The 23,811-nt window shown below is 32.5% G+C and overlaps 3 protein-coding genes across 5 annotated transcripts; 1 reads left to right on the plus strand and 2 right to left on the minus strand.

The window, feature by feature from the left end:
- Nucleotides 1-41: 41 nt before the first annotated feature.
- On the minus strand, nt 42-4,589 carry LOC108467983 (uncharacterized). The gene is made up of 3 exons (XM_053018467.1): nt 4,400-4,589; nt 2,561-3,361; nt 42-2,416 (listed from the first exon to the last, which is right to left on the minus strand). Exons 2-3 carry the CDS (start codon nt 3,359-3,361, stop codon nt 377-379), a joined length of 2,841 nt encoding a protein of 946 aa, XP_052874427.1. The 5' UTR covers nt 4,400-4,589; the 3' UTR covers nt 42-376.
- Nucleotides 4,590-6,487: 1,898 nt separating this feature from the next.
- On the plus strand, nt 6,488-8,256 carry LOC108469363 (probable methyltransferase At1g29790). Its single transcript, XM_017770253.2, has 2 exons — nt 6,488-6,693; nt 6,782-8,256. The coding sequence occupies exon 2, from the start codon at nt 6,818-6,820 to the stop codon at nt 8,180-8,182; it is 1,365 nt and encodes a 454-aa protein (XP_017625742.1). The 5' UTR covers nt 6,488-6,693; nt 6,782-6,817; the 3' UTR covers nt 8,183-8,256.
- A 10,627-nt stretch (nt 8,257-18,883) lies between these two features.
- On the minus strand, nt 18,884-22,253 carry LOC108468039 (putative protease Do-like 14). Of its 3 annotated transcripts, none has more exons than XM_017768890.2 (11): nt 22,009-22,253; nt 21,820-21,922; nt 21,635-21,727; nt 21,351-21,530; nt 21,131-21,258; nt 20,785-20,996; nt 20,439-20,520; nt 19,946-20,088; nt 19,534-19,654; nt 19,293-19,385; nt 18,884-19,172 (listed from the first exon to the last, which is right to left on the minus strand). In XM_017768890.2, the coding sequence occupies exons 1-11, from the start codon at nt 22,021-22,023 to the stop codon at nt 19,056-19,058; spliced, it is 1,287 nt and encodes a 428-aa protein (XP_017624379.1). In that variant the 5' UTR covers nt 22,024-22,253; the 3' UTR covers nt 18,884-19,055. The 3 variants fall into 3 exon arrangements, with proteins under 3 accessions (XP_017624379.1, XP_017624377.1, XP_052874097.1); XM_017768888.2 differs by having other exon boundaries at nt 21,635-21,730; XM_053018137.1 differs by lacking the exon at nt 21,635-21,727.
- Nucleotides 22,254-23,811: the final 1,558 nt, after the last annotated feature.

Consider the following 23,811-nt stretch of genomic DNA (forward strand, 5'->3'; position numbering starts at 1 on the left):
CAGCTGTATCCATGTACTAATTGTGGAGATGCCTCATTAAATTGCTTGAATTTCACAAAAATGTTCAATGTCTTGATGTTTAGCAATATCATTGTGGTTCTTAAATATTGATCCATGGCTACACAAGAATATTATATTTGAAGATATATAGAGAACGAAGGAAAATACAAGAAGGTGACAAGGATAGTTAATCAAACAACTAAACAAGTTCTATTTAGAGCTACCTCTAACTTTAATTTTAAAGTTTCTGAAAATGGCTCAAGCCTTGCATTCTTGCTCGGCCAATTCCTTCTAATCGACATCTTGTTGTTGATGATGATGACGACGATGACTGTTTTTCGAGGAATGTCCTCGATGTCTTGGTTACTGTGCATAGCTAGTGAGCCATTTGAGGAGGTTCATTTGTAACATCTTTGGAACAGATAGATGCACCACCTTCCACAGTCTTATCGCTAGCGCTCTCACGCTTTGATGTTGCATCGACTGTACTGAGTGCCTTTAGGGAAGGGCTCGATAATCGCATTGCTTCTGCTTGTGCATCTCTAACCTTTTTCATCCTCTTCATGTTCAAGAATCCGCTCTCAAGAGCTTCCAACACTTTACTTGTCAATGGTCTGATTCTTTTGCTTTGCCTCCGAGAGCTTGTCATAGGTTGTTCGTCTTCTGCACAGACAGTAGCATCGGTTTTCGACAAATCAGCATAATTATTCTCAATGGCCAACTGGCTGCCATCAGTTTCCAGCATTCCTGGCTCACCATTTCTAGCATCCAGCGGAAGCAGGGGTGGGTTTGAACCATCTGATAACAGCAATGGAAGCTTCTCACTACTCCCTTGAAGAGTCTCTATGGATTGAGGATTGCCTTCAGCAGAAGAACCGATAGATGATACTTTCTCTTCAGAATCACTTACGCGGAGAACCTCAATGCTGCCATCATCTTGAGATTTTAAGGCACAACATAGCTCCGTTTGTTCATGAATGTCAGCAGGAAATTTCTCACTGAAGCAACTTTCCTCTATCTTTCCACAAGCATTGAGTCTCTGTCTCTTCACAGGAGAAACCGAATGAATTGGATTACTAGAGATATTCTCAGTACGGTTCCTTCTCTGTGTCTTAGCAGGAGCAGTTAATCTTTCCCCTTTCATTGGAGAAGCTAAACTAATTGCCGGAGCAGTTATTTTCTTTCCCGAGGGAACTAAACAAGGAGAATGACTAGATTTAGCTCTTCTACTGAAATGGTGCTTTATAATCGTATTTGACCTTGTATCTTCTGATGCATTGGTCCTCTCATACTGGTGAGTAAGAAAACCCTGGTCTGCAATGCATGAGTTCTTCGGATTTTGGTTATCAGCAGTAACTGGTTTACTGCCAGGTTTCATATCCATGACAACTGAACCATGACTTGATAATCCGTCAGTGATTCTTTGCTCACGCTCATCTGAAGAATCATCACTTGAATTATCTTCATTTCCTCCTGAACAAATCTTAATTTTGGAAGAAATGTCAAACTTAACCGGCAAATATCTGAGTTCTCTGACCTGGGAGGATTTTCCTCCATGGAGCAAACTGGTATCCACAACGCTGAATTTAGTATGGCGTGCAGTAGAGCTAGCGGTTATGCCCTCACAATGGCGAGCCTTAGTATGATTAGCATTTACCTGGCCAGAATCTTGAGTTACCTTCTGCATTGGTTTGGAAGTAAACATCAAATCAATTGGCGAACATCTAAGTTCTCTCATCTTGGATGCTTTTCCTCCATGGACCAAACTGGAATCAACAACCGTGAACTTCATATGGTTTGAACTGAAAATAGAGACTCGGGGCTTGAGATAATGAGGCTTATGATTGGGAAGATCATCTTGATCTGATGATTCTCCTGAAAGGCAACTATTTTCTCCATTGCAGCTCCGAAAACCATTTCCTTCAGCATCAAGCTCAATGAGCGTTGGCTCAGATACCACTTTGCTCAAAACATCGCTAACGGAATCAAAGTAGTGATTTCCTTTAACAAGCTTTCTTCGTGAGAACTTCTTCACTCCAGGAATAAGAAACACTAGACAATGTTTGGAGCTAAAAGAGCATTGATTCTTGGGTTGCTCCGAGTGCCATCCTCTAGCTAGCAGACGTGGCCAAACAGCTTCCCAAAAAATATCATTGCATCGAGCTTTGCTCAACCGACAACCTGCTGTTAAAAAACCGAGGATTTCACCACATGTAAGAGATGAACAAGCCTTACCAGAAGGTATTTCAGGGGAAACTTGAGTGGTCCTTGGAGGCTCCATGGCCAGGCCTGTAAGATCAACCTTCCCCTTACCAATGCCAACAGCTTCTACAAGATTACATATCCCAACATTATCCTTCAAATGGAAGACATAATTTTCAAGTGAAGTTCTCCCCTCAACAAATGACTTCGAGACCTGCTAATAGTGAGAGGAGAGTGCAACCATGATCAGAACGTTGTTCAGTAACTAACTAGAAGAGTTATCAAAGTCAACAGAAGGACCATGAATAATGATTCTGAAGCAAACTTCTACATGAAGTCAGTAGTAAATTAAGTTTACCTCTAGAAAATTATTTTGTAATTCATCCTGGACATGAGTAAGCAAACGAGACAACAATTTCTGTTGCCTCCAGCCAGTAAACATTTTCCGTCCACATATAATTCTTCGATTTCTTCTCTTTTGGCCACTTGACCATCTGCGGTATCTATCTGACTTATAAAATGCCCCATAGTAAAATGACAATATATCCCCCATCTTCTTGTTTCCAATTAATTGTTTTATCTTCCCGAAATCTTTCCCAAATATATACAAACCAAGAAGAAAACTATCCACTTCTGTGTTGTTCCAGGCATCACTTGATGAACCAGGAATCAGATGAGAGCTTTTACCTCCACATGGTGCTATTCCACATTCAAGGTTCTCTGCATTTGATTCCTTTTCATCGACCAACCTAGCATTCGACCGATCAGCACTTAGTTCTGAATTTTTCTTCCTCTTAGAATTCTGGCCCTTTCTGCACTTTCTAGCCACCTTTGTTGCATCATCAGGCTTACTTGGACCCTCCTTGCCTTCATCCTCGAAATCAATATCTTGTTCGTGGATCCAAGTGACTGGGACAGCTAAGCTGAATATAAAGGAATGGTCAATATAAGGACTACCTTCTGAGTTCATCAAAAGCTGAAGATGTTCCCATCCTGCTATCATAGGAGGAATTTCCGCCTGGTATCTGTTGCCAACTCTCGGACTTAATTGTGAATCGCCAAATATATCACTTATATCAGGAGAATCCGGGGGAAGCAACTGCTTTGGAGATGTTTCTTCAGTAAGGTTGCAGTTAGGATCAACCTGAATTGTCTCCATCTGCAAAAAGAATATGGTACTGAGCATCAAATCCGAACTCATTAAAAGGACACTGACAACTTTAAGTCATGAACAGAGAAAATGGTAAACGTAGATCAGTACTTGGGTTTAAAAATGAAAGAAAATCTCTCCGAGATGGTGAAATGTAGTGAATTTAATCAAAGACAATATTTAAGGAATGGTTCAAACTATGGGGTTCATGATTCATAGCTGAAGAATCAATTTTCACTCCCAGATGAACAATTAAAGCAACAGGAACAAAGATTCAAGCAGCAGAAAGATTCAATCTTGGGGAACCATATAAATATATATATATTTCTTATTTCTAAAACTGAAAACATAACAGGCAATTTAGTTCTCAGGGCATTCATATATTGCACGCAAACATGCATTAACCGATCACTGCACAAAATCAAACACATCAGAAACATAAACAGAAACCTAAAAAAAAAAAAACCCAGATTAAAGAAACACAAAGAACAGCAGCTAATAAAAAGATCACCAACCACAGTTCCTCTTTCATATCCAAACAATTCACCATTCAAACAAAAACCTAACAAGTGATACAAAAGAATACATTAACATACGAAAAAAAAAAATTAAACCAACACAGAAATTACTATCAAAACGATGACAACACAAGTAACCCAATGAATTACAACCAAAATCATGATGTGATCCTATCTATAATAAGGTTAACTTGGTTTTTTTTTTTGAAAAAACAGATAGCTTAAGGAGCAAAGAAGCAGAAACATTGCATAAAGGAAAACAACATTAGATTGAAACAGTAAACATAACCCATCTATAAGGAAGAAGAAGAAAAGTTTTGAAACGTTAAAAGTAAAAGGGTCTGAGCAAATGGGTAGTTATGCATTGATTCACAGCTTCTTATTAAATCAAAATATGAACATATCAAATAAGAAGAAACATGAAAACTATAAACAAAAACAAGTGGCTGGTCCTTGCGTTTTATAACTAAAAATCTAGGGGAAAAAATATACCAAAAAAAAGAGATTGAAGAAGAGTTGGAGATAGTACCTGGGCTTGAAGAGAGGATTAGCCTTTATTATTACATAAAAGAAACCGAATTGTATGTATGGTTTTGGCAGAGAGTGAAGGACAAAAGTATGGTTGGTCTTTATAGAAAAGCTTTTATTTTGGTAGTAGACCTCTCCACGGCCGGGTCGTGAGTCGTGACTCAATTCTTCAATTTTCAAGCTTGGTTCTTTGAGTTGAGTTGAAATGTTGGATCATATTTGTTATTAATTAGGGTAAATTACATTCAAGATCATTAAATTATTAATAAGTTTATGTTTTGGTTACTTAGCTTTAAAAAGTTACAAAATAATTGTTAAACTATTCGAAAGTTTTCATTTATGTTACCAGTTTGTTAAAATCACTACTGAATGTCTTTTTTTGCTTTCAGCGCTTGCACTAATTGAAAGTTCTCCTTTTCATTCTCTTTTATAATTTGGTTTTTTTTCATAAAATAACTTTGAATATCAAAAATTGCGACAGCGGACCAAATTTAAATAATTTTCTTCTTCAATCTTTGACATTAACTTTCATATCGGTTTGGATTTAAGATATATTCTACTCGTTGATGGGTACTAATCTACCATACCACTAGTCGAATTGTCACTTGAAACTTATTAGCCGGACTTTTAAAAAAAATATTAACAACATAATGAATTAAATAAAACCTTTTAAATAGTTCAATTATTTAAATGAAAATTTTGAATAATTTAGTGATCATTTTATTATTTTTAAAATTAGGTGACCAAAACGTAAATTTACTAATAATTTAGGGACTTTGGATGATTTTACCCTATTAATTAAACAATAAAAATATTTAAAGAAAAACAGCAATAAAATATCATTGGCCAAAAAATATTAATATTTATATATTTTGTAATTGAATTAAATGAAAATGTTTATAATTATATTTTATTATCAAATTTCAACCGAAAACTTAAAGCATAAATCTTTACATTTTATCTATAGTTGAATTTAATTTACAATTTATTTACTATTAAATGATTTGAAATATTAAGGATAGTTAAAAGAATAATTAATCATATTAGGGTTTAACTTTGGAGAAAGTGCTTTAGTTTAGTCTTTAGGAGCACTTCACATTATTTAGTATTAATTTAGTGTCTTCTATTAAATTAAATTATATGGTATTTTAAAATAATAAATTAAATGTGGGAGTTGTAAGTTTCTTTTAACACTGTGGAAATTAATATTTCTTTTTTTACTTACAGTTTTAATTAATCAGGTGATCGATATTTTCAATCTTATAAAATCGTGTAATTATTTTATCAATTAAACTTAAATGGTTAAATCATTGTTCTTGATACAAAGCTTACTACTACTTAAAACCTCTCCCCACTCTTAAATCAAAGGAAAAAGCGGCTTAAACACACTCAAACTCAGTTCTCTTAATTGTTGTAATAGTAATGATACTAATTGAACTAAAACTTAATTAATAAATTAAAAAATCAGATTTAAGATGGTTGAAACTTTATAAACACCAATGAAAGTGGCCTAAATTTGCTGGCTTTGCCAATGAAGCTAAACCAGCCCCCGTTTCATTTCATTTTCAACCATACAAATTAATCAAATTTCTTTTCTTTTTTCTCTTTTCAGTACCGATACAAATTGGGGTATTTGAAGTGCAATAAGGACCATTGACTCCATTCTACGACCTTTTTCTACTCTCTTTTTTCCCATTAGAATTTGTTTTCTTCTTAAAGCAAATATAGCTATTTCTGATCTGTTATCTGATTGAGGTGGACTTGATTTTTTTTACTTTAATAGTTAAACCATTCAGTTCGCTTTTACGAGTTCATAATTAATGAGTCCACGTCATCATGCAAGTGAACTCATACTCAAGGGTATGATTCTAGAATATAATACATATTGATATACATAAAAATTTACTTAATACATCGCATTGAGAAATCATATCATATAAATAAAAAATTTGAGGGAGAGAGAATCACGAAATACTCAACAGGTAGCAATAGTTTGATAGCTTTGAGTCAACGCTAGAAGATTTATCTTATGTTAAAAGCTAATGTAAGTAATAAATAATTAATCTTCTGCACCGTGGCTGTTAATGCTCAACGAGATCCGAGCAATTTGTCCCTTCTGTTTATAATAATTTATAATATATGATGTATAGCCTGCCTCTTGCTTCACTAGTATTTAGCTTAGGTTCTACGATTTTCCAGCTTTATAGATCAAGTTGAGCAATTCTGGATAGCTGCACTGAGATCTGTTTTAGAGCAAATTTCTGGGTATACGTAGTTTTTTGCCAGTTTTATCAGGTATGTTCTAATTTTGGTCATAAATCTTTGTGTTTTTTTTTTTCACTTCCATTCATAATTTTCCCACTTTTTCTTGGGAACCAAACAGAGCTAGTGCAAATTTTTATGAACCAAGGTTTTGCAAATGGGGAGATCATGTTTTCCAAGATGTGGATTTGCAAGAATAATAGCATGGCTTCAGCTTGTTCTGGGGATTCTTGTTATAGTTGTAAGTATATCAAGTCTCTTTAGGTTCTATTCTGCTGGATTTTTTGTGCACAATGAAGATATATGCCGCCATTTTTACGGTCCCAAGGATGTTTATCAAGGTTTCGATATAAACGATCGGATCGCGGAAGTACTAACAACAATCGAAAACTTGCACAAGAAGTTAGAGATGAATCTGCAACAGATGGAGAAGAGCAATACAAGATTGGAGTATAAGAACTATTTGGAAGTGGAAGTTCTTAGGCCAGTTTATAGTGCTTACACTGCTCTTAAACAGCTTCGGCTACCTAAGATTGGGAACGGTACGGTGAAAGAGGAGTCATTGATTGATACATTCACAACGGAAGAAATCCGGAAGTATATAACCCCGAAAGAGAACAGAATTGGGAAGATCAATTTTTACGGAACCGAGAAGATATATAATACAATAGGGCATGCATGTGTTTTGATGAAGAAGGAACTTGAAGAGTACATGGATTATGATATAGGATCATATTGTAAAGATGACTGGAATTTAGCTCAGAAGCTTATGGTAAACGGTTGTGATCCGTTGCCTCGAAGGCGGTGCTTGACGAGAGCTTCCAAGGTGTTCCAGAAGCCTTATCCTATCAACGAGTCTCTATGGAAGTTGCCTGATGACCGAAATGTCAGGTGGGGTAATTATCAGTGCAGGAATTTCGGTTGCTTGTCAGGCAAGAATCCGAAACGAGGTTACACAAAGTGTATCGGATGTTTCGAGATGGAAAAGGAGAAGCTTAAGTGGGTAACCAACACTTCCCTTCAAGTTGATTTCTTGATTAGAAATGTTCTAGCCATTAAACCGGGCCAGATAAGGATCGGTCTAGACTACGGTGTCGGGACCGGGACTTTCGCAGCAAGGATGCGAGAATTGAACGTAACGATTGTTTCAACTGCTTTGAACCTCGGGGCTCCTTTCAATGAGATCATTGCACTTAGGGGCCTAATTCCTTTGTATGCAACTTTGAACCAACGCCTTCCATTCTTCGACAACACGATGGACTTGATTCACACGACTGGGTTCTTGGACGGGTGGATCGACCTCCTGCTGATGGATTTCATAATTTTCGATTGGGACAGGGTGCTAAGACCAGGAGGACTGTTGTGGATAGACAGATTCTTTTGTAATAAAAAGGACATGGAGGACTACACGTACATGTTTCAGCAATTGAGATATAAGAAACACAAGTGGGTTATTGCTCCTAAATCACAACACCAAGTTTATCTTTCTGCTGTCTTAGAGAAACCTCCGCGAGCTATTTGAATCATGTAACAAACACAAACTGAGTTACTTGCTCTTCAATTAAAGCATGAACTTTTATCTTTCTTTAATCATAATTTATCACTTATGTAGGTTGTGGCAAGCTAGTAGTAGACAGTCATGAAACCAGGAAAATATTTTAAGGGACCGAAATTAAATTGTTTATATTTTTATAATTTTAAAAGATTAAATTAAATTTTGATATTTTTAGGATGAGCCAAAGTACAATTTTATTTTTAATAATTTAAAATTTTTAAAAATTTAAAGGATCAAAATAGTAAAATTTCCATTTTAGAGGACCGCCTATTAATATTAATAATTAATATTAATTATTTAAAACATTTAAAATTTATATTTTATATACTAAAATATTAATAATGAGTTACAATAAATTATTTTTATTTTCTACTAAAATATCATAATATTAATGAATTTGAAATTATTTAAAAGGATAATATCAAGATTTATCCTTGTACTTTTAACAAAATTATCATTTCGATACCTGTACTTTCAATTTGTTCATTTTATTACATATACTTTTGTTAATTTGTTAACAAAAATTGACTACAAAGTTTTTTATATCGGCCACAAAGAAAAGGCTAAATAAATTATTGTTTTTTTTCTTTTTGTTTTGAAGGTAAAAATCATTAAATATTGTAATAAATTTTTTTTTTTTTTCTTCTCCTATTTTTCTTCTACATGCATGTGTCTAAACAATAATATCATACGACAATCACTTCCTAAATGTGAATCATCTACTTTTCGAAGGTCATTTGGTCAAAAACTAAGAGAAAGACGGCTAATGCTTTCTTAAGATTGGGAATTTGATACACTTTTATCTTCTGTGGTTGCTTCACCTGTCATCGTTGCTGCTCCTGTTGCTCCTCCCAATTGCTTGAGCCAACGGCGTTGGATCTGTGTAGAGAATCACATTCCTCACCACCAGTTATAGAATAAGAAGTCATTCATCCATTCAAGCACAAACAAAAAATCTCATAAAAAGAAAGAAGCACTCATCTTTAGATTGTGACAACAGCACCGTCGACCTTTTGCAATGTGGCCATATCTTTAAGAATCTGGTTGGAGAATGGATGAAGAAGAGTTCCCTTGTTGCTAGGATTGAAGCCACTTTCAATTCGCTGACCAATTTTAAAACTTCCTACTTTCAAAGTGCAAATAGAAAGAAAAAGAAAAGAGAGGCGATCAACAACCCAACCGAACCCAGATCGAACGCCTAACCGAGAATGCATGGCCAACTGGTGGTTGGTAGTGGTCAGCTGTGATCGATATTCAAGGGCCACAGTGACTTTTGGTTTTATAGTGAAGTAGTAAATAATATATATATATATATATATATATATATAAATATAGAAAGAAATAACAAATATTTTTATAGTAATAAATGTGAAATATATTATACTAATAAATATTAAATCTTCTAGAAAAAATATTTTGTAAACATAATTTACAATTAAACTTTTCAAATCTAGTTTGTATTTTTAGCTTACTAAAGTTGAAGTGTTCGCCAATTTTACATGAACGATTATCTCACAACACATATATAATTTTTAGTTATTTTATTTAAGTATTATATAAAAGTATGAAAATTATAACAATATTAGTTATCATTTAAAAGAAAGAATATATTGTTATTTTTAATTAAATTAATATCCTGTTAAATCATGATATCAATTAAATAAGAGGCTTATGAGAAGTATAGATATATCTATTATTACATAACATATAAGTATATTGATAAATTTAGCCTTTGACGTTTATCTCTAAAATCGGTTTGTTTTAAAAAAATTGAATTAGACCATCAACTTTTCACAAAAGAGAATTGTTTTTTTAATTGTAATATTGATTAAAAGGTTAATTTCAATTTTTTAATTTTCTATAAATTATTTTGAATATTTTTATATTTTTAATTTTATTTATTGATATGATATATAAAACAAATAATGTCATGTATGTATGAAATATATGTGAATTATTATGTCAATATCAATAAAAATAAAAAAATAATATTTTAATCTGAATTTCTATTAAAAATGATTTGATTGTTGTTGGAAAATTAATAATTTAATTTAATTTAAAATAAAAATTAAATTATCATAAGATATAATACATAAATTTTAATAACTAAATTTATTATTTTTCATAAAATATATATATTTGAACACCTATAAAAAACCTAATAAAATTTAAAGAGAAAAAACACATTGAATTCAAATCCAAATCAAAATCAAAGACTAACTGCAGAGAGAGCAGTCTCACCACATTCTTAAGAAAAGCAAACAATTTAATTGCAGAGAGAGCAATCTCATGGAGAATATGGAACTCCATCAATTGAAAATGGTAATCTTTTATTATTATTATTATTATTATTCATTGTTTTATTTTTTTGTCTTTCTTTGGAGAATATTATTCATGGTTAAGAATTAAATCTTTGCTTTGAAATCTGTTCAGGTATTAGAAGGTGAGGAGAATAGGAGGGATGAAACAAGTAGATTAAATGATGATATTCTGATCAGAATACTGGGTTTTCTCAGCTTTAAAGAAGCAGTAAGAAGCAGCGTTATTTCACGCAGATGGCAACATCTTTGGAAGTATTTTTCAGTTTGTTTAAGGTTCGAGCAAACCAAGCCTAGACTTGCTTCCTGGAACTTGAATGTTCGGACTCGGAAGAAAATTGCCGAAAGGTGTGAGTTTATAGAGTGGGTCAATAAATATCTAAACTCAAATCAAGCTTCAACCATTGACGAATTTAGAGTTGATAATTTTGATTTAGATAAAGATTCCAAAGCTTTTGTGGATGAATGTGTTGGGATTGCATTGCAAAAGAAGACTAAAAAGCTTCAACTTAACTTTGGACCAGAAAGTTACGTACGATGTAGTGTAGGTGCTAGTAGAGTAGCTGCTAGATGTTACTGTCTCACTAACGAAACCTTTTCTTCAGCTTTATCTGGAATTCACTTCCTTACTTGTCTGTCAAATTTGTTGGGGTAAGCGATGAGATGTTGGAGCATATTGTTTCGATTTGTCCCTTACTCGAGAGCTTGGAGCTGGACCATTCACCACAACTTACACATCCTAAAGTTTCAGCTTTGAGGTTGAAACACTTGAACATACGTCACCGTGAATACTTTATTGAAAGTATAGAGATTTATGCACCCAATTTGGTTTCATTTGATTACACTGGGAAGAAAATACCATTGCAGATAAAGTATGCCCCCAAACTCAAGCAAGTGTGCTATGATGATGGCTCAAGCTCTGCCATTCAACATTTATCAATCCACCTAGCAAATTATCTTCCTCAGCTAGTGACTCTATCGATTGGGATGTCCGTTGTCGGGGTAAATATCGAATATTGATTTTTATTCTCTTCTTTCTACTTCACTTTTTAACAATCATAATCTGGTATTCTTTTTCATCAGGTCGTAAGCAACTTTCCCAAATTGACAAGTTTGAAGCACTTGCGGTGTGACGCTCTTAAATCTAATGGAAATAGCCTGAGATGTTTGACATCGTTGATAGAGGTAGCCCCTTTCTTGCACAAATTCGTACCGGAGGTTAGTTAGCATATAATATATATTAATTTTCGAAACTTTTTTTTGTAAAAAACGGGGTCGACTTGATTTTGGAAAGGAAAACGAAAAAATGGGAGTCGCCACTAATCTTTTTTTATGAGGTATGAACGGGTCACCTCGTAAAAATGGTTATTTTTAATAAATGATTTGATTTATTTAAACAACGATTTTGGTCCGCGAAATTCAGAAAAAAGGGGTTCGGGAGTCGTTTACTTACGAGGAAGGATTAGCACCCTCGTAACTCCCAAAAATTGGTACCTATTTGATCAATTAGTGTCTTAGTGTCGAAAATTTGAAAACTTGAAAGACTTTAAAATACGGTCCTCTTTTTGTAAAAACACTCAAATGTTAAAGATCTTTTCGTCTCGAAGTAATAAAATGTCACATCCAGTAAGTTAGGACACGACATCTTGAATTTTTGAGAATAAGTTTGCCTTTTATTTAAAATTTGTGTATTTTAGCTTTTTTAAAAGGATACTCAATTATTTAGGGTAAACGAGAAAAAATCGAAACCCAGTAAGTTAGGGCACGATCCCTCGAACTTTCAAATACCGAATATTGCCTTTATTAAAAGAATCAATTTTGGGACGGGTAAAGACTAATATAACATAAGTTTATAATGAGATGATAAAGAATGCATAAACAAATACAAATTTCGGTATTGACAAGCATAACAGAATAAACATAGAAGCGAACGTGAAAGATAATGATAAGAACAAAAATAAAATGAATGAATAAAACGAATAAGCTAAAATAAAAAAAATGAAATAATAAGTAAGCTACAAAATATTTGAAATTAAAAAGAACTAGTAGTGAATAAATAAATATTATGTAAAACTATTTTAAAAAGGATAATAATAGTAATGATAATAATAATAATATGAAATTATAGCAATAGTAAAATAATGATATTAATACATAAATATAAATAGAAATATAATACCTAAAATATAATAGTAACAAAAATATAAGTAGGCAAGAAATATAAATAGATAAATGAAAACTAGATAAATAATAAGAAAACAAATATAGGAGTAAATATAATAATAGTAATAATACAATAATAATAATAATAAGGGTAATAATAATATATTAAATAGCAAAAGAAATAATAGTAACAGTAATTTAAAAAATATAATAGTAATAATAATAATAATAATAGTAACGACAATAATAATATTATAAGTGAAAACATAAATAATTTGATTTATAAAAGTATACAAAGAAATGGGTAACAAATAAATAAATGATTACATAATAATAATAATAATAATAATAATGATAATAATAATAATAATAAATATTTTAAAATTTGAAATTATTTAAAATATATAAATAAAATGAATGATAAATTGATAATAATAAGAGTAACGATGTAAAAAAATAAAATAAAATAAATGTGCTAAAATAATATTAAATTATTTAATATAATAATGCTGACTTATATGTAGAAACGAAAATATAATAATGATGATAATAATAGTAATACAATGGTAATAATAATAATAACAAAAGTAGAAATAATAATAGTAATGAAAACAATAATAATAGCAATAATGAAACATGCGTATGGCAGACTACATAATAATATAAATTTGAAATATGAAATAAATGTATAAAGAAACAAATAAATGAATAGACATATGCGTAAACAATTAAAATAAAATATAATAATCTATAAAGGTAGGAATTAAACGAATAAAAGATTAAATCAAAATAAAAAATGAAATTTAGAGGCTAGAGTGTAATAAAAATAACAAATAAGGACTGAATCAAAACCAAATGAGGTTAAAAGGGATAGATAGAATAAAATAAATAACAGAAGGGCTAAAATGCAACGTGCGACAACAGGCGAGGACCAATAATGAAACAATCCCCTGTCCCCAAAATGGCATCACTCAGGCGTTTAACCCCTTTAAACGGTCCAAGGACCAAAATGAAACAAAGTTAAAAGTTTGTGGTAAAATTTAAAAAGAATAAAACTAAGATAGGACTTAATTGAAGTGCACTGCAAAAGCGGAGGGACTGGAAGCATAAATAGCCCATTCATCTCAAAACGTGCAAATCCTCTTAGCGGGTCGGATCAACAGGTGGATCTAAAGGGTAAAACGACGCCGTTTTCTGAACTTGAACACCAAAACGATGTCGTTTTAGTGTTGCTATATAAACTAAAAAATTTCAAAAAAAATCATTCTTCTTTCATTTTCCAAAAAAAATTTGAGAGCTCTCAAACTCTTTCACCCTCTCCCCTCTTCCCTCTCAGGTCATGGCTCGTGGGGACCACCGTCTTGGCCCGATGCATGACAAAGAAAGACGCTTATCTCGGTGGCCGGAGAAAATTTTTAAGCCTCTTTTGGCCTCTTTTCGGCTCCAAGATTCCAAAATACCATCATTCATTGGTGATGGTGAACCTCAACCTCTCCCCATGGCTGTGCAAACTCGAAAAAGGTAAGCTTTCCTTTTTTTTTCCTTTTTCGTTTTTTCTTTGAAATATAAATAAATAAAATCACAAAGTGAAGAGAGAAAAAAACCTTTTAATCCTTTCAAATAAAAGTAAATATAAACAAAGCGATAAAAGAACAACCTTTGAAGTTTTTTTGATTAATTCTGCATTTTTTTTCTAAAATCCCCCTTTTTTTACAACAATTTTATCATGGCTTTATAGCCAAATTATTACACTGTTTTCCATCATTGTTTGCTACTGTTCTCTGTTGTCCTTGCTGTTGCGTGTTTTGTTTTTCTTTGCAGGTGATAGTGATGGAGCAAGTGGTGGCAGAGGAGGGCAGCAGGGGGTGCGGCGTTAGAGGCTGTTAGGGATTAGGGTTTCAATTTTTACTGAAACTAGGTTTAGGTTTTTGGGCCACTGGGGTTGTAATTTTTTTTAGGTCTAATATATTTTGTAAATGGACTGTTGTTATTAAGGCCCGATCAAATTTGGGCATGTACACTAATCCCGAGTTAGCCCCTTACTTAATTAGCTTTGCTGATAATTTTCACAGGTTAGTCATGGTACAGGTGAGATTATTAAGAAGATTCACCCAAGTGAAGTGCGATTTATGTATAGGAGTGTGAGCGGGCATCCCCATGTGTAACGGCCCAAATTTCAGTTATATCAGAATAGTGATTTGAGATCACTAAATTCGACATGTGAGTTTAGATATTAGTAAGTAAAAGTTAAATGTGGTTTTAGAAATATTTTTTAGTGAAATTATGTATTAAAGGAAATTTGTAGATAAAATGAGATAAAAAACGAGGTACCGAGACCTCAAATTTATAAATTGAGCCTTAAATATTTCTAAAAATATTTATGGAGTGTTAATAAGTTATTATTAAAGTTTCGTTAGGAAATTTTACCATTTTGATAGTTAATTGAAGAAAAAGGACTAAATTGAATAAGATGTAAAACTATGGGAAGTGATTAAATAGCTTAAATAATAAATAAGAGGGACTCAAAGAGAAAATTGGCCCAAAATAAAATGGGTTGGACGGTTAGGTGAGTATTAGCTGAGAAATGGTGTGAATTAAGGGTAAATTGGTAATTTAGTTAAAATTTAATAGTTAAAAATTGAATTAAATTATGAAATCTAGAATTTTGTTTATGTTTCATCATCCTCTCCAGAAAAAACACTATTGAAGGGTTTTCTTAAGCTGGTCTCTCATATTTTTACTACATGTAAGCTCAATTATTGATTATTTCTTGTAATTTTTGTGATTTTGAGACTTTTACAACTGGGTCCTATTATCTAATCCATTAGTTTTTGCTTTTATGAATGATTTAGAAAGTTTCGGTGAGTAAGAGCTGAAAGTTTATGATTATTTAGTATGGAATTAGGGTTCTAATTTTATTATATGATGATTTTAGGAAGAGATTTTTATAGGAATTGATTTTTAGGACCTAATTGTAAAAGTTGTTGTAATTAGGGTTTTATGTTGACACTTTGTGTGTCAAAGACTATGAAATAGATTATAATGTTTAAATAAAGTGTTATTTGAGAGAAATTAGTTCAATTGATGAATAAATTGAGCAGGGACTAAATTGTAACAATTTAAAAAGTTTGGGGTAAAAGTGTAATTTTAAAAATTAGATGGCATAAATTGTGAAATAGAATTGAATTGAATTAAATGCTAATGAGGGAATGAATTTATAATTATATATCAAGAAAATGAAGTGAATCTTGGAAAGGAGAAATTACAAGAATAGTCCCTAAAAATTCTACCACGTTTACAAATCAGCCCAGGTAAGTTCATATGGAAACTTTTAATATTTTATTATGAAAATATTATGATTACTAAGGTATCTTATTGTAGATGAACACTATCAAATTGTATTAATTACCAAATGATATTTAACTAAAAGTGCAAATTAGTCAGAACAATGGTTTTGAGTGCTTTCATTTAATGAACATGATGAATTGACAGAATGATGTGATATGTGCGCCCGTATAAGACCATATTTGGGCTATAGCATTGGTGCATTGTGATATGTGTGCCCGTATAAGACCATAGTTGGGCTATGGCATCGGTGTATTGTGATATGTACTCCCGTATAAAACCATGGTTGGGCTATGGCATCAATATGATGTGATAATGTGCCTCCGTATAAGACCATGCCTGGGATATAGCATCGGTATGATATGTGATCCGTGTAAGACAATGGCAAGGCTATGGCTTCGGTGTGTGATATGTGACTATATGCAAGTCCATGTTTTACTATGGCAATGGGATAATGAAGCACTCAATTCCATTATTGTTCCCTAATTTAACTATGGAAGTAAATAAGAAATGGGCCCATAGGAGTTAAATTCGTAAATAGTAACATGGAAATTATTCAAATGAGCTTATTAATAATTTTATGATTTATAAGAAAAATTAGTTAAATTAAAAGTTATATGATTGTGTACAATGTTCAATAAGATTTATGTTTTTATGCCTATGAGCTTACTAAGATTCTATAAGCTTACTTGCGTATGTTATTTGTTTTGTAGATTGACTTATATACATATAGAGGATCGGATCTACATCAAGGATCACACTATCCAGATTTATTCCGGTAGATTTTGTTAAATAACTTTTTGATTTATATGGCATGTATAGGGGTTGAATTGATAATGTAATTGTATGAATGATTAACTATATAAGTAAGTTGAATGTAATGTTTGTATTTGAAAGTGAAATATACATGTTTTGTCTTGAAATAATTGAGTGGTTGGACTTTATTAGTGTATAAATGTGATTTTGTAAAGGTGATATCAAAAAAGGTGAGAAATTTGGCCTTAAATGGCCTATTTTCATCCACACACGGCCTACCACATGGGCATGTGATAAGGCCGTGTGTCCCTTGCAGCTTAAAAATAAGAAACAGAATGTCCAGGTTTGGGTACACGGCCTAGCACACGGGTGTGTGGCTTGGCCGTGTGACTCACACGAGATTCAACATGGCCATGTGATGCAGCCGTGTGAAGTCTGCACCTTAATTTTGAAATTTAATTATCACACGGCCTAGCAACACGGGCATGTGCTCAGGCCGTGTGACTCGAGTTTCTTCTTGAATGTAAGTCAGAGAGCTCCACGGGCTTGGGACACGGGCGTGTGTGACCACACGGCCAACCCACACGGGTGTGTCCCTATTCACACAGGCGTATGGCCCTGTTTCAAGATAAAATTTTCTTAAGTTATCTCAGAACTCTTAAAGTTTTCGGTTTGGTCCCGGATTATCTCTAACGAATATTTTAGGCCTTGTAGGCCTGTATAAGGGACTTTAAGCATGTGTTTGAATAATATTTAATTTGGAATGAAGTTTTATAATCACGATTTGTGTATGTTTTATTGTGTTTAAGTCTGGTAATGCCTCATACCCTATTCCGGCATTAAATACGAGTAAGGGTGTTACACCATGAGTATAAAAGAGGTGGAAATAGTTGGCTTCTGTGGAAATAAAGGAGAAGCTGAAATTCTTACATATTTGCTTAAAAATGCAATTACGCTTGAAACGATTCGTATAGAAGTTAGTGTTGACACACCAAAAAAAAAAAAAAAAAACTATGCATATCCTGAGGAGATAAAGCAAATGACCAATTACATGATCAATTACCTCATCCAAAATCGGTCACCACCTCAATTACTTTTTCTACTTTTATAGCCTTACTATACATGTTTTTCAGATTGTTAGAACTTTAAAAAAACTCTTTAGTTAGTAAGACTTTTTATTTGTTTGGTTTTATATCCAAGTTTTTTCTTTTGAATATAGAAAGCAAATGGAGCTAAGCTAGCCATGTTTTTCTTTGAGTCAACGCTTGAAGATTATGTTATGTTTAACTATTAATTGATCTGATGCAGCATGGCTGTTCTTGTTAACAAGATCCCACCATTTAGCCCTTTTGTTTGTAATATATAATGTATAACTAGCCTCTTGGTTGACTAACTATAACCACTGAACTAATTGTCTTTTATTACTCAAGCATTTAGCTTAAGTGGGGCAATTCCAAAAAGCTAGATTGAGATTTGTTTTAGAGCAAAACTCTGGGTGTACTTTGCTAGCTTTTGATGATGAAATTGCCAGTTTTGTCATGTATGTTTTTTTTGAGTTATAAACCTTTTGTTCTATCAGTTCATTAATTGTTTTATTGGTTAGTGACAAAATGAAAAGCAAAACTTGAAAGAAGGAATGAAAGAAAATGATCCAAAAATTCATATTTTTCTAGGTTGGTAATTTAGTCTTTGGGTGTTTATTTTGCTGCTGTTGTTAATTTCATGAGGGCGTTTGATTGGCTAACAAAAATTAAGTGATGATATTCTGATCAGAATGCTGGGTTTTCTCAGCTTAAAGTAGTAGTAAGAAGCAGTATCATTGCAAGTCTTATGCTTAATATCCAATCAACATATTTAATATCTATAATCGAATTAAAACATCCAATGAAGTAAATGTACAAAATACCTATGCCTAACCAAAATTCAGATTTATGAAGTGTATGATCTAAAAAACTTTTTTATTGAAATTGACAAGTTTTATCTTTGCAATATAATTATTGCTAAAGCTCTAATATACAAATCAAATGTGTAAGGGTTTTACTTACCAGAAACTCACAGCAAAAAGATGGTGAGAACTGAGGAACACTTATTCTAATAAATTATGGGTGTTTGTTTATATATATGTATATATATAAAAGAAAAAAAGAAAAAAAAAAGTAGTAATAATTTTTAAGGGTTAAAGAATAAGGAAACATCAACATAAAAATATAATGTAGGAGCCTGCCTTGCCAAAGCTTAAAGCAAAATAATCATGTCTCTCACATATCTGGATTAGCTTCCTCTGGGATCACTGTCAATTTCACCACTTCATTATTTGCTCTCTTTACAGCAACATTCAATGGTTTTCCGATTCTATCATCCATTATCTCAACAATCTGCCACATCAAATTTGATGTAAATCATGAAACATTTAACTAGGAAAGGGGCAAAACACATTTTTGACTCTCTATAAAAAGCAAAGAAGCTACGTTATATTGAAGTTAAATGCTAAATACCTCCTTGATACTTTGAACTGGTTTCCCGTCAAATTCAATAACAACATCACCTGGATGGAATCCAGCACGATCAGCTGGAGAACCTGGGGTTACCTGGACAAAATTCAAAGCGCGGAGAAGATGAAAAATATCCAATCTTCTTTTATAATTTAAAACACGGTTTCAAGGCAATATACAAATGCATATCTCTTTAACTTGGCTCGGAAATGATGCAGGGAAGAAATAAGTAACATAAACATACCATAGGCACAAGAATGCCTTTTTCAACTTCGGGAAATTTGGCATCTCTTTCTTTAAGCTGAGAGATGATTAACTCATTAAGATCGAGCATTTTTAATCCAAGCCAAGGCCGTATAACTCTCCTGCTCGAAAAAATCAATTAGTAATGCATATAATATTTTAACCGGGAAAGCAATAGTAGAGGAAAGCTAACCAAGTAAAACAAGCCAAAAGGATAAATTTTGTCATAGCATATATGTGATGGGAAACGAAAACAAGCAACAAAATTCAAATGCATGAAATTTTCTCTAAGTTAAAAATGTCCAAAAATATTAAGAACGATAAAGATCAAACGAGCTCCATTACCATAAATAAAGTAAGTATTCCAAATTTCAAAGAGATACGCTTAGTTCCATAAGGAGATATAATTATACCCACTCTTCTTGAAATGCTCTATAATTTTAGAAACTGAGTCAATTGGTATAGAAAAACTCAATCCATCCGCAGCTGCTACTTTCATAATATTAACTCCGACAATCTCTCCATCAATATTAACAAGGGGGCCACCAGAATTTCCCTAAACCAGAGAAGTATGCTGTCATTATTATCTTTGTATTGATTAAAATCTACATACATGTCAAGTAATCTATGAAAGAAACTAGGCAGAAAACAAGATACTAAATATGAGTAAATATGGGAACAATTTGAGAATGCTAAGCTACGATTCTACAATATTCATAACCATGCACTTGTTGCTTTTCAGAGAACAAAATTAGTCACTGACTACAGTCCAAAAGCAGTACAAACGATTACACGCTACTCAAATAAAAAATTCACTTTTCAAGAAATCACTATGTTCATGACTATGTTCATGAGCAAAAATGTGATAGGTTAACTGATGCACACAGGCTGAGAGAAAGAAAGTACAGCATTGATTGCACAATCAGTTTGTAAATACTCTCTGCGCATCCCTCCAAGACCCAAATCACTGCTTTTACGATCAACACAGCTATACAATGAGGTAACAAAGACAGAAAAAGACATCAGTAGTAAGTCAGAAAACTCATCAATTAATCTAACATGTTCAGGCACTAATTTTCTTTCACCGGAAACTTAATAACCTGACATACATAAAAGCCATATCAACTAACACCACAAAGTGGCAGCAACCACCGAAATAAGCAAAATTTCCAAAGACAGACCATGTACTGATTAAAACCTTGAATGTTTTTGACTGAACTAGAAATAAAAGACAAATTCAGTGTAAAAATACCTCACAATACCCGCGGTGACAGTATTCTGAAGGCTAAGCGGAGTACCCATAGCTATCACCCAATCCCCAGGGCGAAGCTTGCTTGATGAGCCAAGTTTTGCAGTTGGAAGTGGAGTTTTTGATTTGATCTTGACTATTGCAATATCAGAATGTAAATCAGAATTAATTACTGTACCTTCAAATGTTCGGCCATCTTGCAAAGTGACATCAATCTGCAAAAAATCAATCATAATCCAAAATCATACAGAGCTACAGGTATTAAAATTCAGTCTTTACAAATGGAAATCTAATCAAACTTCAGATAGCTTATAAATGAAAATCTAATCAAACAATTTTAATTACTGACCTTTCCCTTGGTTGTTAGTTGTCTGCCTTGAGAATCAACTACACCATGAGCACATGTTAAAATAGTACCATCGGCATCAATAATAGTTCCAGAACACATACTCCTCACGGTTGTAAACCCATATAAATCTGTATGATACAAATTTACCAGTAAACTGGACCATACAACTAGAAAAAGAATCAAAATGCAAATGAAAATATTCCTGAAAACAGACAATAACCTTGTTGAACAGACAGATTGACAACAGCAGGAGCAACCTTTGCAGCTGCATTGGCAATAAAATCTCTACCTAAACATCCACAACTTGGTTTTCCCCCGTCTCCAACTGCTACCGGAGCTCCCTTTGCGACATCTCCGGCTAGAGCCGGATCAACTCTCGATAAAAATAATGGAAATTTTCCTACAAATGGATGCAAATTTCATGTAACATACATAGACAATAAACGAAGATACTATCCAATTAAAAGATGTGGACAACTTAAATGTACAAAGGATGGGACAAACCAAATTGCCAATGATCAGATGAAACAAAAGAAGGGTGTCCTTGAAATGGGAGGTGTTTACGTAATATTGTAGGAATTGATAGTTTCACAGTTGCTTCTAGAATTCAACCAAGAGTAAGAAATTAGAAATCCCAATAACCCAAGACGAAAAATGAACAATTCTTTTAGGAAAAATTGAGAGCCTACTCGAATCTGGGTTGTTGCTCAAGTAAAGAAGACCGGCACTAGCAGCACCAATGGCTATGATCCGAACTATGGACTTGCTACCAGAAGAAAATGAAGCTTTTCTCTGCCAAAATGTATAAATAATCAGTAGCTTTTTGAGTAATTTGAGATAGGATATTGATTAGGAACATAATATGGAATGTTAATTACCAGAAAATGATCCATGGATAGATTAGCTTCCAAAGTCAAAAAGCCTGGTGTTGAGGTTGTTTGACAATGAGCTTACTTGTGTTTGATTGATTCTGCTTAAACCCTAGCAAAACCCGTGAATGTTCCAGAGTTTTAGTTTCAGTTCCAAGTTCCAATCTATGCTTCCCACGGTTTACCACTAACGTAGAATTGGACAAAGCCGAAAATTTTTAAAATAAGGCCCAACAAACAAGAAGACGATGCCCGAGTATAGAAATAGATATTATGTAATATATAATATATAATATTATCAAAATCATATTTAAAAATAATTATAATTTAACAAAAATTGTAATAATTACATATTTAAAATTATTAGATAATATTAAAATAGAGATATTATTTGAATATTACTTTAAGGAAAAATATTGTGATAATTAAAAAAGTTTTAAGTTAAAAAATTGTGCTATTTTATTGAGATAAAATAGAATTATTAATTAAATAGAATTCTAATCATTTTAATTAGTTATTATTTCAAGAATGTTAAAAATGTTGTAATTATGATTTTAATTTTTTATTATAATATTTTAATTAATAAATTAATATATTTTAATTATATCCAATAATTTAAATAAAAATATTATCTTAAATTAATATTATAGATAAAATCATAATATTTAAAAAGTAATTAAATATTTCATATGTGAAATAACATAGCATGCATGTGACATTAAAAATTGATAACCTAAAAAATGGTAATAACTAACACGCGATTGGAATTTTTAGAAGAAAATACGAACTAAGGGGAGCAAATTAAAGAGAAACTTATTCCCAAATTGACAAATGTAAATGCTCAACTACCTATTTTTTATTAGCATAGTTGTTGGAAGGGATCAAACCTATTAGTTAAATGAATTATCGGTCTTAACAAAAGCATTGAAGTGATTAATGATTTTTTTTTTTGTTTTTTTTATGCAAATTGGAAGTGAAGTTTGGAGTTGATGTTAATCCAAATGGGAAGTGAAAATGCTGTTTTGACTAATGATTCTTGGCTTCAAATCCCATTTTACATTGCTTGTATGTGGAGTATAATATTAATAACCATTTACAATATAGAGTAAAAAAATCAGACATCAATATCACACATACGAAAGTGTAAAAGTGGCTTTCATAAAAGTGGTGGGTAGCAAAATGTGTGCAACTAAACGTGGGAGTCATTCCCACGAACCAAAACAAGCAGTTTCAACAGAGTGAACAAAAGTAGAAGCATTGTTGATGCCAAAGTTTGAAGGACCATATACCCCATTAAGAACCTTGATTGACTCATACAAGATCTCAACTCCAATGCTCCAGTAGCCTACACATTGGAAATCAAATTCCCTGAAGAGTCGGTACATTTAACCTGTACCTACAGGAATTTCTTATGATTGAAAAATTCGGAAACGTTTGTTCTGTTAATAACAGAGTTTTTTCTCTTTCAAGATTCTCCATGCTTGCTTAGATTAGGAAGTAAACCTTCTTTAAGATAGTCACATATATAAATCTTAATATGTACCCATGATTGAGATTATTTTCTTAAGCCCTCAGCAGAGCAAAAAATAACATTATCACGCAATACATAAATATGGAGAAATGATCTCTCCACCAAGACGGAAAACTGATAACCTCTAAAACACATTCTATGAAAACCCAATTCGTCCTGTCAAAGGCTTTATTAAAATCCAATTTCAGTCCCTTCGTATTACTAATCCTTTACTCCTAGCTTGATTCCTTTTAAGTCAAAAGGCAAGAGAATATTGTTAGCTAATTGTCCTTTCATGCCAT

This window comes from Gossypium arboreum, chromosome 8 (genome assembly GCF_025698485.1).
Source record: "Gossypium arboreum isolate Shixiya-1 chromosome 8, ASM2569848v2, whole genome shotgun sequence".
Lineage (NCBI taxonomy): Eukaryota > Viridiplantae > Streptophyta > Magnoliopsida > Malvales > Malvaceae > Gossypium > Gossypium arboreum.